Raw genomic sequence first — 18,116 nt, 5'->3', positions numbered from 1 at the left:
CCCCCACTTCAGGGAAAAATCTCTGAAGCTGCTTCCTTTTTTTTTTTTTTTTTTTTTTGTAGGAAATATGATTTGCCTATGGTTTCAGTGTGATTTTTCTTCTTTTAGGAAACAAGATTAACGTTGTTTTTTTTTTTTAATATGCTTTTCCTGTATTTCAGCATTTGAATTGAAAGCTGGCCAGAAGAGACTGCCAAACCAGTAGATTCCTCTGCCCCCATCCTATCTAGACTTGACTGAGCAATTTCTGCTGTGGAAACATCTTTCCTCAGCTCATAAAGATGCATTAGATACAATGCACTGTCATTACAAAAGCACTGAAGTACATCAAACGACATAGGACTGAACAAAACATCTCTGAGAATGATATACAAGAGTTTGCCTCTACAGCCACCTGCAAATTCCTTGAATTTGACAATGCTGCATTTCATACAGAAATATTAAGTAAGGAAAACAAGAATAACAACAGCAGCAGCATTTACTTTGGTTATTTTCAGGATGTGCAATTTCAGATATCACCCTTTTTCCTCTAAGTATTAAGCAACATTTTACAGTTCAAAAACACCAAATTCAGAGCCTCAGTAGCTATCATGGATTGTAAGGACTGTATGCTTTAAAACAAACTGATTAACTCAGAGAAAATAACAAAAAGCTTATCCACAGTCCTACACAGATGAGTACTACCTAGTGTATGCAAGCTAGTCTTTTAATCTCATTTTAATCCTCAACTAGAAAAATACTTTTCCTGTTATCGCAACTATGAAAATTAAAGGGATTTTTCAATCAATTTGAGCAGAAGATATTTACTTAGCAACAACTACTTGGGGAAAAAGACTGATGATGAAGTGAGGAACTACTCAAGCTCCCATCAATTCCTTCACTGTCAATAAGTTTCCTCCAACCGGTAATGTTATTCATTACATGCTTCCTTGCTCCCCTCCTCTCTGCCTGTTTTCCTGTATTTATTATATTTAAAAGTCCAGAATTGCCCTGGAACTTCAACATGCAACATTCAGCTGAGACTTCTTCATGCATTCGAAGGCATAAATTTTGAAGAAATCTTCCTACCCTCCAAACACCACTGAACAAACAAGACCAATCCTTCACAGAAGATTTAAGACCGCTCTGACACACAAACAAGCTAAGCCTTTTCACCCAAGTTACTCTTTTCTGAACGTTATATATTAACTTTCCCTATAAAAGATGCAGAATTTCAAAGTTCTCCCGATAAGGCCGGACTCGGCAGATTTATCCCTAGGATGTTGAAAGAACAGATTTTCAGGATTAAAATCATCTACAGGACTAGCGTTTCTAATGGTCTGAAATGCAGAATCTTGGCAGTTTCTATGAAGAGCAGGTGTGAATTAAGTATACTTCTGTTTAAATTGCTTTATCCCCTGTTCCTCAAAAATAGGGGCAATGTAACACATCCCAACCCTAAGTGAAAGCACATCTTCACCTGGGAACATGCACATCAACCTTGAGGTGCAGCCTGACAGCACACACAACATAGGGACGTTAGCAGTTTCCTATGACTCTTCTGCTATCCCTCAGCTGTGGGCTGTCCTGGTCATTATGCAGATCACAGCTTATTTATTTATTTATTTATTTTTTAAAAAGGATGAGATTTGATTTCCAAGGATCAGATTTGATACCTTACTGACCAGTGGGAACTCAAGTGAGCTTAATCCTAAAGCTCTATGATCAGTGCATCATCTCATGTTGGAAGCTCTTGACAGAAAAAAAGGAAAAGGATACTGGGTGAGTAAGAGATTTAAGATGAGCTTAAGCTGGGTGAAGAAAAACAAAGCAAATTGAGGACAGTAATAAACTATTCCTAGGGTTATTTAGGTTTTGAGGACTTACTAGAAAGTTACAGCAAAACAAGTACAAGGTCCTTTTTCTATTCATGTTAATGAAAATCTGAAATATTCCTGTGTTTACTCAAGCACAAAAAAGATCAGGGCTTTGGCCTCAAATCTTCTATGAAAACTGAAGGAACTAACATTTACTTATACAGACTTACTTCTTGTTCCAGTACATACAAATGAAACAGCGATACATGCACTGCAGTTATCCAGTCAGCTCATATACACATGAGCTCCTTTACACAAATATATATACGAAAGAGTGTGTGTGTAACATACATAATACCATACTCTGTGCAAAAAAAGCCACAGCCACACACAGTACAGGTAAATACAGAGTGGTCCTGGGCAGTTCCAGAAAGATTGATATCAAGAGACATCAATCCCATGAGAAACACGACACAGCTCTGTCAGCCCCCTTCATAAGAGAGCATACAGCCATGCAGCAAAAAAAAAAAAAAAAAAGTATACACACACAGTGGAGACACAAATATATACAGTGTTCAGAGTCTTGAAAGTAAAGAAAGGAGTTCAGTTGAGGACAATTACTGTCTATCTATCTATATATAGACAGATGGAAATAGATACACACACACACACACATATATATAAATAATATGCAGACTACTCACCCAATAGTGGGACTGATATTGTGATCAAAGTGGTCCTGGACAAATCGACAAACAATGCTTGATTTCCCAACCCCAGTATCCTGAAAATAAAGAAGAGCATACAGTGAGTTCAGGAGACCCTAGATACTATACTTCATTTGAAGAAACAGTCAAATATTAATTTGTGGACACTAACTCTTCCATACACAGGCAGTGCTAGCTTTGCAGAAGATTTCACGGCAAGAAGAGCAAACATACACGGTAACCAATTTGAAGAAGCTTCAGGTGTGTCTGAGAAGGCAGGAGCCCAGAGGGCCCTCTGTGCCAGCTGTGTTAGCAGACTGGCATAAAGCAGCACTCCTTGGGACAAGACACAGCCTACTCACCATGCTGTGATGCAGCCCAGTGCTTCCATTGGAAGGAAAACCCTTACTGCCCTGTCACAATCAGTAAGCAAAAATAAGAGCAGTGCAATACTAGAATCAAATGCAGAACCTCTCCCAAACAAGGGGTAAAAAGGCAAAAGAAGGGGAGAAAAGGGAGTGAATGAAGCTTGACATTACTCAGAATTAGTATTTTAGGTATTTAAGATATGAACAAGTTTCCCCCAAAAGCAGCATTTTTCAGTTTCTCTCTGCTCTCCCAAGGAGCCTTGGTAGAAGAACATAAACACAGTTAGAAAAGAAAAGACATAGCTGAATCACCACATCTCCCCAAGAAATGCAAAGAACCTCCTCAGAGACAAAGGGAATGACAAGAAACCAATCCTAGCCTTTCTCAGACATCAACAACGCCTGCCCAGGGTCCAATCTAAGGCACTAAGAAATCACTGGAAAGCTTTCTACTCTCATCATTAGAACTGACTGCAGAACCTCTCCTGTATTCACATTTTTAAAGACATTTGAGTAATTTACACAAATTTCTCAGAAAGTGCCAAGAGACAGGGCTACGCACGTAATTATAGTTAAAAAGAAAAAAGCCTTGGTCTTTCCTGTAATCAATTTTGCATCTTTTTTAATATTCTTCTCAAACATAAAAAGAGTGTCAGCATTTAATTTCCTTCCCCCATGTTTAAATGAAACTGTATTGCCACTGCAAGCATAGTCTTTATGTACCACACTTAGCAGAAAGCCATCATTTCAACTCTCATATTCAAGGCTGTCCTTAGTCAGCCTAAAAGCCACAATAAATGTTCATGCTGCACAGTTGTTTATCTACTGTGTTCAATCAATAGGAAAAGATAGATCAAAGCCAGTAAAAGTGTTTAAAGCCAGCTCTGCAGTCTTTGATCAATAGCAGCAACACACCCTGTTGCTTTTCCCAAATTTTGCTTTCATTATCAATTCCAGCTGAGATCTCGGTATAACCACTACGCCAGGGTGGCACAACACTTTACAAAAAAAGATGATCCTGTGTGATGAAACTGAGAATAGAGTAATTACTACTTTGGATTTAAAAAGCTGTGGAGAAAACCAGAACTACCACCTACTGGATGTGAGGAATTATGTTTCCCTCTGGCAAGGACACAGTTTTTTCCACTGCATTCAAAACCAGATATTGGTTCCTGTGACCCAACAGTGCTCTGATTTCATTGAATTTTTTCCTGCTTTCTCACTGGGTCACTAAAAAGGGCAACTGCAATTACATCCCTTGAGCAAGAGGATCCCTTGGTCTCCGGGGGGCTCCTCAACATCCACAAGCATGGATCAAAGCTCAGCTCAGCTTACTGAAAGCCTCAACCTCTTTAATTTTTGGTTCATAACTCATACCACCATTTAGTCCAAACATTATCTAAGCTAAAGAAGTTTTAGCTTCTCTCACAGCTAAACTTAAGTATGTGCCAGCCACGCCATTAGCACTCAAATACCTTAAGGGCACCCTTACGCTTTGCTGCTGAGGTTGCTTTGACTACAGAGAGGGCAACATTTACTCTTGGTATAAGTCCAGTGAAGTCAATGAACCTGCAGCACATTGTAAGCTGGTGTATGCTGTTCAGGAGCAGCCCATTTATGGCAGAAAGGTGTTCAGCTGAAATGAGCCTCCCAATTCCTGCTTCATTGCTTCAAAGATCTCAAAGGCCAACTATGCCATCAAAGCACAGAGGGGAAGAAAATGAAACAGAAAAATGATCAGTCAATGAGCACCATTCTATCACGGTACTGGAAAGCTAAGTTAGAAAATTTTCAGTCCACATTACTGTGCCCAGAGCTGTCAAGCAAAACATCCACCTGCCTCAAAGCAAAGCAAACCGTGGTATATGGACACCATAGAACTTGAAAACTTAACAGTAATCTTCTACAGTTAATCAGTCCTTACCTTTTACTGAAAAGAGGCAACAGCCTTTCAGATAAATCTTACAGAAATGAAAGAAATCATGGATGCTTCAAAGAATTAGAAAAGACATTCACTTCCAACGTGTTCAATTAAACATTCTCACTAAAGCCATGCAAAGCATTCCTTCTGCTGCCTGCTCTGTCCTTTGCTACATGGTCTTTCCCTACATTTATCCATTTATCTAAAAACCGAGGAAGGAATCATCCTTCCTTCGTTCCTGTTCCTTTTTCTTCAAAAGGTTACAGCAGACTTGTCAAGCCACTTGTCTTGATAACACTCATGCTTGAGGTTGACTTTTTTCAGTTCTCAGAGTTCTCCTTTTCACCAGCCTTTTACAACCTTTAGTCCAATTCTTCTGTTTTCCTCCATGTTGGTACATAACACCAAATGCACAAGGAAGAAAAACGTGACCTGTGGGAGACGTAACAGCAGCAATGAGCTGAGTGGATTTGATAAGCTTCAGAAACTGAAAATATATCCTTAAGAGTTACGTTGCACTTTAAAGAACAGATCTGTAATTCTTCCAAAGAATCCTTACCCATGTGAAATCCAAGGATTTCACCACTGTATAATGTGCACATCATGATCAAGAGCATACCACTCCATGGAAGGAATAGCAAGCATGGAATGTCTAGAATAATTACTTTGAATCAGGGTATTCTTCATGCAGCATTTGCAGTAAAAAAATGTGTGTGCCAACCTTGTTCACATTTAAAAAATTTCAGTTATAAACTACACTGAGATAAAGAAAAGGGGTTGGAAGAAAAGAAAGGAGTTGGAACACAACCCACAGTAGGCGAACTGCTATTGGTTCACCAGAAGCAGCCATAACTTCAGAATCTCCCCCAGTATGCAAAACTGATATGGAGAACGGCTTGAGAGCAGCCCTGAGGAGAAGAATTTGGAAGTGTTAGCTGATGAAAAACTCAACATCAACTGGCAATGCGTGCTTGCAGCCCAGAAGGCCAATCATACCCTGGGTTGCATCAACAGAAGTGTGACCAGCAGGTTGAGGGAGGTGATTCTGTCCCTCTACTCTGCTCTTGTGAGACCACCACCTGGAGTACTGCATCCAGATCTGGGGCCCTCAACAAAGAAGGACATGGAGCTGTTGGAGCGGGTCCAGAGGAGGACCATGAAGATGAACAGAGGGTCGAAGCACTTTCCCTATGAGGACAGGCTGTGAGAGCTGGGGCTCTTCAGCCTGGAGAAAAGAAGGGGAAGCCTACAGGAAAACTATAGGAAGACTTTTTATAAGGTCACGTAGCAACAGGATGAGGGGAAATGGCTTTAAACTGGAAGAGGGTAGATTTAGACTACACATTAGAAAGAAATTCTTTACTTTAAGGGTGGTGAGACACTGGAACAGGTTGCCCAGAGAGGCTGTAAATGCCTCCCTGGAAGCATTCAAGGCAAGGCTGGATGGAGCTTTGAGCAACCTGGTCTAGAGGGAGGTGTCCCTGCCTATAGTAGTGGGGGGTTAGAATTAGGTGATCCTAAAGGTCCCTTCCAACCCGCACCACTCTATGAGTCTATCTCAAGCAGTATCAGATGTTTCTGATAAACATAAGAAACTAATGCATGCATGATCAAGTTTTTATTTTTTTGTGCCTTAAGCACAAAAATGCATGCTCTCCTCCTGTAAAACCCTTCACCCACAGATTCAGACACGAGGATTTAAGAACACAGAGCAGCTCCCACCCACACCTCTGCTCACAAAGAACCCTCTCAGCTCCCATCTCTATAAAGGAGAGAAAGCTGCATTTCAAGCCAGCAGAATTACAACAAGCTGATAACTCATTTGCAGGCAAACAACTGAGATGCTCGTTTCTGTGCCACTGTGGGTCAGCCAAAGGAGGAAGATTAAAAAAAAAAAAACAAAAAAAACCCACAAAGTTTAATATGAGTAGTATATTAAAAAAGAAAACTGTTTTCCCATTACAAATAGGCGGTTGGTATAATCCTCTGTTCACTGTTTTAGGTGTGTGCATCCTAGCAAAAAAAAAAAAAAAAAAAAAAAAAAAAAAAAAAAATCAGCTCTTTAATTTAAATCTGGATGTCTCATTTATACCTTCACACCATGGTAGGACTCAGTTCTCCAAGCACTTTTCCAAATGGCACAGAGCTACAGGACTCTGTTAACACATCCTCAGTTAGGACCTTATTTTTCAGCATGACACATAACAGCTTTTAATAGATTCAGATGGGTCAAACCCTGCTGTGCTGAGCAAACTAAATCCTTCATGTAAATTCTTTCTACATCTGAAATGGAATAAGTGTTGAATTCACAAGAAATCCACATATTTTATGACTGATGACTAAACTGCAGCCCCATAATTATGCACACTGCTGCAACAGCTATTTTACTCTTGATGATGCAGAATCCTTCTATGCTATCTTAACACACATGGCTTTTTAATATATGTAAAGTTAAATTAACCATTTAAAAATTCTTTTATGACTTTGGAAATGCAAAAAATACTAAATGGTATTTCACATAAGGAAACAACGTGCTAAAAACAAATATACTGAAGAAACTGCCTTCTGCCCTCTCCAGAAAAAAAAGAACAGAACATCTGGCTTGTAATCATTTCAGATCTCATGACTAACTTCCCATTTCAGCTTTAAAAAGAGGGTTCAGATACCCTGGTGACGGGTGCCACGAAAATCTGCACTGAGAAGTAAAGAACAACTGATCTTTACAAAATGCAGATGAAACACATGATTCCAGTGGAAGGATAGGAGATTTCCCATCAACTCAGTTAAATCCAGGATTTAATCTACGGTATTTCAATTTGTATACGTTATAACAGATAAAAAAAAATGTCTGCTCCTCTAAATGTGGGGGTTTTTTTGTAATAGCTAAGGTTCACTGAGATGTAGCCTTAATTAACTGGAGCAATTGTACTGGATGATCTCCAGAGGTCCCCTCCAACCCCTAACTTCCAGGTGCATGCAACAGCCACACTTAAATACAGCCACCAAGCATCTTGTCAGCATACCTCCTGGTGAGATAATGCTGCCCTGTGTTAACTTACAGAGAGACAGGAAAAAAAGAAATAAAGTCTAGGTCAACATACAGAACAAGGATACAGCCAAAGAGCTGAGCTGCTCTCAGAAGAGGATTTGCTCAGAGAGGAAGCTGGCTGTTCCTTGCTATTGAAATAAGGAACAATTCCTGGCTCCCAGTCATATAGTCATGCCAATGGACAAATTTCTTGGCTGGTTTATTACTAACTGGAAAATAACAGAGGAGCTGGTTTATGCTCAAGATTTCCCAAGTTTTGTTACACTGACTTGACGCCTGCCAGCACCATCAAAGATAGGAAGGAGAGCTCTTTTTGCTTTGCTGAGGGCAGAACTCCCATTGCTGAAGCAATTAAGATGTACAGATGAGAATATTTGAGCTGGTATGAAGTTGCCAAAAGGGAGAAAACTGCCCTTTATTATCAATACATTATTATTTTTAATGCAAAAGAAGGCACTCAAAATCTCTGCAACTAGTCAGGCACATCTGAGGTAGAAAGATGAGGTTTCAGCTTTAGGGAAAGAAAAAAAAAAAAAACATGCAGAGAGGCTTTTCATTCTAGTAGCTCTGTACAGCACAGCTGGTTCAGACTTGGCAGTTTAGCCACTGCACGTTAAAATAGCCATTCTTTCCACTGTCAGAATTGGCCATGATTTAGTTTCTGATTTACAGCTGAATCCCCCTGGCCCATTCCCATTAGCCACAGCAGGACTTTGATGGAATTTGAAAATTCACAGCAGCATAATCACATCACAGTGCTGCTAGGTGGCTGGCATTTTATTAGCTATCATCAAACAGATAGCTAGGCCTGCACTCCCAAACAGCGCTGGGCAAAAGCAGAAATGCATGCTCAGCTCTAGTCAAGTCTGGTATCTCAGAGGAACATCACTCCTTGTGGAAGACCTGGCATGAGATACCCAGCCCGCATTTCTGCTGCTGGCACAGATGCCCGCTCTTCAAATGGTTTGAGTAAAGCCAAGCACAGGAATGTTGCTGAAGTTCCAACGCAAGGTAAAAATTAATAGAAACCACTTCAGTTTGCAGCCTGCTTTACCCCTCTATGCCTGCCACTAGCATTTCAATCATTACTTAAAAGATCAGATGCAGGCAGCATTGCAATATTTTCCATGTCTTACTAATCCAGTTACAGCTGCTCTTGAGGGCTGTGGCAAGCAGCTTGAGGAGCATCTGAAACCAGTTCTGGATTTTTATCAACTGTATGAACATACAAGGAAGAGTTATGCACAAGCAATTTCTGATCACTGTTTCCATGAATCATCCTACCCAATAAACTTCTGCTCACCTTAAACACATCCCTTGTCTTTCCCTGAATTTGGGTATCACATTTCTGAAGACACTCCTATAAGAAGAAATAATACCTTTCACAGGCCCCAAGTCCAGAAACACCCTCGGACTGAATGAACCTGCCAGACGTTGGGCTCGTCCCAATAAAGACCCAGGCACCTGCAGAAGGGTGGCCTCTATGAAGAAGTGCACAAAGCTTCTTGCTGGATTCAGTTTTTCCATCTGCAAGATGCATCAAGCGAACAAACCCATAAGCACAAAAAGGAAAATGCAAGCACAGGCCTCAGGCTGACACACGGGCTCCCAGCTGCTTCAGAAACATAATACTGCCTATGACTGTAGGCTGAACCAGGGCAAAGCAGGCTGAGGTGCTCTGAAGCTTTGCTTCTGCTGTCAGAATCACAGAATGGCCAGGGTTGGAAGGGACCTCAAGGATTATGAATCTTCAGCCCCCCTGCCACATGGAGAGCCACCAACCTCCCCATTTAATACTAGACCAGGATGCCCAGGGCCCCATCCAACCTGGCCTTGAACTCCTCCAGGGAGGGGGTGGCCAGCAGGGAGATGACTGTCCCCCTCTACTCTGCTCTTGTGAGGCCCCATCTGGAGTATTGTGTCCAGGTCTGGAGCCCCCAGTACAAGACAGACAGGGAGCTGTTGGAGAGGTGGTCCTGAGGAGAGCCACGAAGATGATCAGGGGACTGGAGCACCTCCTCTACAAAGACTGAGGGACAAAGGCTGAGGGAGCTGGGCTTGTTCAGCCTGGAGAAAAGAAGGTTGCAGGGTGACCTCATTGCAGCCTTTCAGTACCTAAAGGGAGCCTACAAACAGGAGGGCAATCAACTCTTTGAAGGGCAGATAACAGCAGGACAAGGGGAAATGGTTTTAAGTTGAGGGAGGGAAGATTTAGGTTGGATATTGGGGGAAGTACATGCTTCTCATTCAGAACATATAACTTTTGTAAATTCCAGTTCTCTGTACAGTTCTGTATCGTAAGAAATAGATTGTTTCCATGATGAGCAACCTGATTCTCAGAGCAGGTCTTTTTTCTCCTGGTTTGCTAGCAGATACCTTTCAGAACTGCAGCACTGGGCCATAGGCAGCCTGCTACCCAAAGTAGCCGGCTTTTCTGCTCTGGAGCCCCTCCCAGACAGGCCCTCTGCCAAGTGGTCCATTCACCACCATCTTGAATTGCCTTTATTCATTACCTCTGGAATTCTAAAGAGCTTGCAGAAGCCTGGCAATGTACAACTGCAACAAGAGCTCCAAGCAACATCAGGTACAGTCTTCAGCCACAAGGGACATGCTGGACTTGCTGCAACAGTTCGTGGGACATTTGATCACAAAACAAATCCCAAGTAGAAGAACTGGAAGTAGAGTTTGCCTCCAGGACCATTAACAAGCTATTGTGCAGTTTTCCAAATAAAAGCTATTCCCAAATGAACAGGAACACCATTCTTGTACACTGGAGTAGAAACACAGAACCATTAAGTTCAGAAAAGACCACTAAGAACATCTAGTCCAACCATCAGCCCACCACTACTCCCACTAACCATGTCCCTCAGTGCCATATGCCTCCGTCATGCTTCTTAATGCCTCCAGGAATGGTGATTCCACCACCTCCCCGAGCCACTACATTACCAGAGCTCCTCAGAATCCCAGAACAAACGCATTCATCTTGACGCTTGCAAGGGCAGGGTGACTCCACAGCTTATCACTTCTTCAGGTACAGCTCTTTTGGCCTTCTTTTCATCACAGCTCTTCTGGTCCTCTAGATGTGAGCTGTTCAAGAACATTCCTGTCCATGTTTCTATTCTTCTCTACAGTTGTAATACACAGTAACATCAGCATCTTTTAAGTAAATGGATATACTATTCCCCCACCCAGTTGTTTTGTGTCAATTCTCCCACGGCAACCCCCCCCCCAAACACACCACACTTCTAATCGCTAGCATAATTTCAGGCTAACACAAGTGTTGTGGAGCATGAAATAGCTGCAGAATAAGGTGTTTTCCTCTGGTATGCATTAGAATTAGACTAATTGCAATTCCCTCTACAGATAGGGAGCACCTATCAGCCTGCTCGCAGAGATGTTTTTCTATCCCCCTCAGTCCAGCCTTGTCATATTACAGCACAATTCCTCCTCCCAGGTTTGTGAGGACTACGTTTGGCACAGGAATTTTTGGCTCTACAGGTTACAACTCACTGGCTCTTAGATGAAAACAGGAGTTAGTTGATTTTACCTCGTAACAGCATTATGAGGATTTAAATCAGTGAGAGCTGCAAAGCGCTTAGATCCTACAGTAGTAAGGAACCTCTGGACAGTGTGTTTGGGGTAAGTATTCTCAATACTACCTGAATAACCCTAATTGCCATTTTAAAAAAGAAAAAAAAATATCTGCCAGCCAAGCCTTAGTGCATCGTACACTCACAGATAAGATAGCATTATCTAATCCCTTCTCTATCTGTTTTCACTTGGTCACACTGAGTAGCAAAATGCATACAGTGACTGCCAACTCTGCCTCTCCTTGGAGCTAGATGTCTCTACAGCCACCTCTCCTGCTCCCATTCAGCCCTCGTACGCCTGCTGCCAGATTCTGGGCTGACATACTAATGTGATTATTCAGCATGTGGTTTCCTTCCACATGCATCCTGCACACATCCTACTGTGGTAGGAAAGTTGGGCATGTACTGCTCCTCTGCTATCTGCTTTACTTGGAGCCAGTGAACACAGTTCTATTTGTTCTGCCATTTTGCAGACTTTCTCTGAAAGCTAAAAACCACTTTTCATATCCTCACTGTGACAGGTTCTCTCCCTTTCTCCCACCAGGTCCTAAGCTCATTAATCTTCTAGAGACAGAAGACTCTAATGTCCAAGTTTCAAATACAACTTGAGTATTTTGTGGCATTCTTTCCTCTCGCATAGGCAAAAATGCATTTCCTACACTCCCCCAAAACTGAACTGCAATATTAAGATCTCTCCATCTATCTACTTCTGTCAGAGCCTCCTATACATACTGTGGTCTCGCCAAACCAGAAAGTACAAAAGCCAAGAACATTCTGTCATCCTTTCAAAGGGATGCGCTTGGCCAGAGATGAGAGAGCAGCTAGTATCTGTATAGGAGCTAACATTAACAAAAAATTCACTCTTCAAGAGTGATTCACATCTTTACATGTGAAATATTTTATGAAACCAAAACCAAATTCTCTTCTAAAGAGTTTACAAGATTATTATTCTGCTGTCCTAACAAAGGATCCAGATGTGAGGACTCAAGAGATGATACATTATCACTTTGAAAGAAGATAAGACTGCTGAAAAGACAACCCAGTCAGAAGGAGAGTTATCAGTCCTTCATACATAGGCCAGTGATTGAACTGGTACTAAAGCAGCAGTAAGGAACAAATCCTTGTTTAACACTGCAGTAGCAGTGGGTGTGAGGACTATCAGTCACTTGAATAGTCCAGTCACTCATAGTCCACCATATCAGTCACTCATAGTCCAGGAAAACACAAAGTGGCACGCATGACTGCTGTGCTCACTCAGAGCTTACAAACTTGACTGCTCTTCAGTGACCTATCAACTCCTTCTCTTCTCCCTTACCCTAAAATTGGCATGGGGTCATAAAGCAATCTTGATTTATAAAGAGGGTGGTAGGAGGAAAGGGAAAACAAGGTTGCTCCCTTCAAAACTTTTTTTTAAAATAACTCCAATACCGTAAAAACAAATAAAACCATGATGCAAAGCAGAAACACAAATAACAAAGAAAATATGGCCTGTGAGTCAGTATCAGAACTTTCTTAGCTCTTCCCTCTTCAGCTTGACTCTGTAGACAAAACACCGCAGAACATACATAAAAAAACTGCAGTCAGCCTAGAAATTTAAAGCATGGGAACACAATTTTTAAAGCTCATCTATTTCGGACATAAAAACTCAAATCCATGCTCTTAATTTAAATATGTACGTCTCATCAATGCTCATACTGCAGCGTAAGCTAACCACACTGCCGTGCTAGCATGAGGGTGGACAGCAGAGATAATAGCATTCAGTCATTATTAACATCATTTAGAAACTGCTTCGCCACAAACTTCCATCTGGTTCTCTGCATCTTCTCTTAAACATTCCCTTCCCCTCACACGTTAACAAATTCAGCACGGTAGCTGAACCATCAGGAGAAACAGAGGATATTAAATTAAAATCAAAGAGCAGAATCTCAATCATTCAGTTTCTTTTGCCCTTGCCAGCATGGCAAGGGAGCACTGCAGAGGAAGAAGCACTCAGCCTGGTGAAAAGAAAGACAGGAACTTGGTGTTTATTTGCATTCCTTCACCTAAAATTGTGGCTTTTGGGGTTCTGGCTAGTTCCTTAAGATTCCTTGTTTTGAACATCCTCTACAGTTTCAAGTAAAACTGTGACCACTAAAAAAAATAAAAATAAAAAGCAACTGTTAGAAGTAAGGTGGTATCAATGCAGATGAACGATGAGAGGATGAAACAAGAGGAGCAGCTTTCAAGAAGCAGTCACTTTGCAGTTACAGTACATACCAAGGAATCTGCAAATTAAAAAGAAATGATCTCCCCCAGATGCAAGGGGACCAGGTAGGAACCCAGTAGTGCAAAGGACACCTTAACTGAGACTTGCTCATGCTTTCATTATAGCAAAGCAGCTTTGGAGCAGAGCAGCATGGTCACAAGCTATGCAGAAGCAGTCCCATCTTTCGGGGACCTACAGGTCAAACAAGCCACTGGCTGATGAAGTCACAAGGAACACCTCTGCTTAAAGGGACTGTCTCAAGACAGAGCCTATGGCAAAGAGCAAAACCCCTTAACACTGCTGCCCATGAAGGAAGCTGCACCACAAAACTAAGGCTGTAAAAACCTTCTCCAAAGGCTGGAGGGCACTGCAAGGCAAAGGAGGGCATTTGTATGGGAAATAGCACCATCTGGTGACTCCTGTTACTAAGGGAGGAGGAAATGAGACAACATGGCCGTAATAGAACAGGAAGAAAGAAGAAAGGAGCACTGGCTTAAATGCTCAAGTGAGGTGGGAAACAAGAGTCTGGATAGGGAGGGAGGAAGATGACATGGTAGAGTTGCAAGAACTATACAGGTGGGACAGACAGATGGAAAGAAGAGTGACTGAGCACCTTCCCTCAGAAACATAGGCATCTCTCATTGCTGCTGTCACCAAGGGACCACTGCACAGCAATTAGTGCTGTGAACACAGCAAGGACAGCTGGAAAGGGTTCTCCATATCCCAGAAATAAGTTGCTGCATTAAAAAAAAAAACAAAACAAAACAAACAAACAAAAAAAACCTGTAAAGTACAGTTGTTGAACAAAGTATCAACCTGAGGGATTTTTACCTGCTCATTTTCAGGAAATCTGTATAGCTGTGGGAATGTATAGAGCACCTATCATCCAAGGATTCATGCTTTTTCTTTATTTGCCCTCTACTCATCTCCAAATCATAGGATCCCCCTGACCAAAGAGTAACAGAGAAAAGCAGGTAAATTTACCCAGAGGTCCTGAAAGCAGCAAGAAAATGTATTATCTGATACTATGACACACTGTTCCACCTCTTCACTCTACCACCCCAGTTTACCATATCAACCTCTTCCTGTTGCCCTCTTGCTGACTTCCCTGCTCGGCAGCACCACAGATAGTCAAATAGGATCATGTCCATTTCTGTCACTTCATTTTTCAGGTGAGGAAGTGAAAACAGACCACTGGAATCTTCTTCTGGTGGTGCTACAGATGGGTTGTGATCACTGTTCAACACCTCTCCCAGCTATGAAGGAGCCAAGTGCAAGCCTAGATGATCTCTTGAGCGTGTAAGAATGCATCAGGGACAAGCTAAATGAAGCTAAAGCAAAACAAAGAAAAAATACCTAAATCCTGTTTTAATGCCTGTGTATTTGACTGAGAGTGACATCTGGCAACCCAGATTATTTTCTGGACAAACTTGGGACACCTTTAACACTCACACAACATCCTTTTCCTACTTACTCCCTAAATACATACTTGATATACTGCTCTTCACATAGAAATTCCTATTAAAATACAGTAAAAACATGTTTGTGAGTAACATCTGCTTAAGATAACTAGCCTTCAACTTGAAAAAAGGGATAGGTATATAAGTCAACATACCTCCCATTTTCAATGATAACAAGTAGTGATTGCAGGCTGTTATCTCTACAGGCCACATGTACACACAGCAGCGTAATCTGGTCAAATATCATTCATCATCATTGTGCAATGCAATGATGAGAGAAACTAAATTCAATTTTTAGAGTAAAAGACATAAATAACCTGAGGCTTACATAATTCAGTAAACACATTAGGCAACAGCATCCTGACAAATGTTTTCGAGTATAGTTTGGCAGCAAGAAAAGAGAAATAATTCTGTGTTATTCTTCCCAAAACAAGTTCTTTTCTTAAGTGAACCTTCCCTGCATATATTTGCAGCAGCTGAAGCTTTCCAAACAATCATATGACAAGGAGATAGTCTCTGACCTGAATTGCTGTTTCTCACAAGCCCAAGACACCACCTCTCCTGTTGACAAATCCTATCACTAAAGCCAGAATCTCAAAATACAGACTTGTTAGTATATCTTACTAAATAATAAAGAAAAAACAGATATACTTTCTCCCTATAGAGGTATTGTCAAGTCCTCCAGTCAGTCTGGAGTCAATAATTCAATCCAAACATTTACAGTTTTGTATTACAGATTGTCCAGAAATCCCAGTCTGATGAAAACAACTTGGTTTACTGCTCAAATACATTGGTTCGATTTCTCCTACTAAAAGAAGGCAGCAACTCAAACGCAATCAAGTTTATGCACAACAGTTCTATACAGTACTTGAGGAAATGGCTCTTGGTATTCAGCTTACTATTTCAGTAATATTTACATTGTCAGGCAGTTGCCTGGAAAACTTGGATGGGCAAGCTTGAAGGGAATTCAGCCCTCTTACAAGCTCAGCAAGCAGAGCACAGACATTCCTCCCTCAATTTGTTCCCAGGTCACCTGCAACTTATTATTGCATTTAATATCTAAGAGGAAGAAGAAAGCCACACATATGAGCACTAGCTGAAACACCAGTTGAAACCTGAACTGTGGAGAAAGGACAACCTCTCTTGCATCAGTGTGTGACAGTAAAAAAGGCGGCATAGTTTCGGGGAGCAGCTATATAAAGACATTTCCCCTAACAAATGGAAACCAGTATCACAGCTCCAGATCTTTGTTCTGAGTTAGTGAAATCCTAGCAAGTGACAGAGTACCCAAGAACCACCAGAGGCAAAAAAACCCAACAACTTCTTGCCCTCATACACTTGCTCTGCCCCATGTTTTGCCTGAAATGCTGAACCCAAGCCATTGGTGACAACCAACAGAAGCTTTACATTGGCCAAATACCAGAACTCTGACAAAGTATCTCTCCCTGCTTACCAGTTCAAGTTGATGCACCCAGCACCTGTGAAGTCAGGAATCTCTCATAGCCACCGAAGCTCTGAGGTAGTGACATTTGACAACAGAGCAACCTTTGGACTTCTGACAACAGTGTCTTGTTTAGCCAGGATGCCCTTACAATTTCCCATCCCACCCACAGTCTCTGGAAACCTACATTTGTTATGAAGCATGCCTTCCCTCTGGGCATCAAGTGATGGGAGTTGTTAGAGATTTACTGAAACTTGCCATTATTTATTACACATTAAGGTCCCTGAAAGCAGGTGTTTTTATTTCCTAAACTGATGGGCAGAACTGGGAATGGACAATGGGAGGTTAGCATAAACCTAAGCATACACTAGCATTTTTTTTTGCAAATAATTATGTTTAGTTCATTCAGATTAATAGCGACTTCATCCCCATCTCTTCTCTGCCATGAAGTTCTCCCTAACACTACAGACATCACCACTTAATTTAAATAGCATCATAAGGACCCACCTGGTGCATTCTCCTCTGTCACTCACAAAAGTAAACAGAATAGGTAATAGCAAGCACAGCATAGAAAAAGCCAGGGCTGAGGTTTTTTTAATCTGTGGATTTATTGTGTGCGATGCCGTGAATATACTGAGGGCAAAGCTATCTGCACCAAGCAGCTAATAAATAAAAGACTTTATCAGCATAAGGCTGTATCCTTTAAGCAGCTGTTTTCTTGAATGTTTTCACATCCCACTGATTTTCAACTTGATATCTCCCAAAGCTGGTACCACTGCTGCCATGGAATTTGTGTTTTCAGGAAAAAGCCCCTTAAATGAGCAGAAACCGTTTTTGTTCATGTACCTTCCTCTCTCCACCACAAAAGTAACTAAGAGATAAGTGTCTAACTTTCCTCTGTGAGTCAGTTTAAGTGTTGACAATTTTTCCCCAATTCTTCTCTCAGAAACTTAGATTCAACCACAATGGCCAAAAGCACACAAGCATTGCAACTCTCAGTTGGAAACAAGGGAACATTTCAAATTGTTTCGCTAAACCACAAAGTTCAGTATAAGCAGAGCTCAGGAGACAAGAATAGCTGGCATTGGTGCAGTGTGTGGACCATGAGGATAGCCTACAGTTGCCACTAACCATAGACACAGCACAATGACTGGCAAAGGCACTCTGTATGACATGTCAAGCGGCCCGTAAAAATCATACTGGACCTTCCCTTTCAGCTACCAGATATGTCAGGCTTATGTCATTCTCGACTAGCCAAAAGGTACTGCTCAATTTAGTACGGTATAAACAACAATTCTGTGAGTTCAGTTGGAAAAAATGTTTTGAAACACAAACGAAGCAAAGCTAAGTAAGACAAAGTTACATCTACCAGAAAAAAAAAAAAAGAAAAAAAAAAAGGAAACTGGAGGCTGAAATGAAGGAAGAAGTGGCTGGGTTTTTCACCCCACATTTTTTTGTTTGCTCTGCATGACTTTGTTTCCCTTCTTTCAGCTTCTCTTCCCCTCACCCCTTCTCAGATTTTACTGTGTTCCTCATTCT

The 18,116-nt window shown here is 41.4% G+C and overlaps 1 protein-coding gene across 1 annotated transcript in view; it reads right to left on the bottom strand.

Annotated features, from left to right (window-relative positions):
• RAB31 (RAB31, member RAS oncogene family) overlaps positions 1–18,116 on the bottom strand; it is a gene marked incomplete at both ends in the record, with an annotated part of 55,138 nt that overhangs the window by 27,068 nt on the left and 9,954 nt on the right. The window contains one exon of the mRNA XM_079533498.1: positions 2,501–2,580. Coding sequence (XP_079389624.1) covers positions 2,501–2,580 — 80 coding nt within the window. The remainder of the gene's footprint in view (positions 1–2,500; positions 2,581–18,116) is intronic.

The sequence above is a fragment of the Tetrao urogallus genome, assembly GCF_951394365.1.
Source record: "Tetrao urogallus genome assembly, chromosome: 3".
In the NCBI taxonomy this organism is placed as follows: domain Eukaryota; kingdom Metazoa; phylum Chordata; class Aves; order Galliformes; family Phasianidae; genus Tetrao; species Tetrao urogallus.
This window is presented reverse-complemented; position numbering and strand designations above follow the sequence as displayed.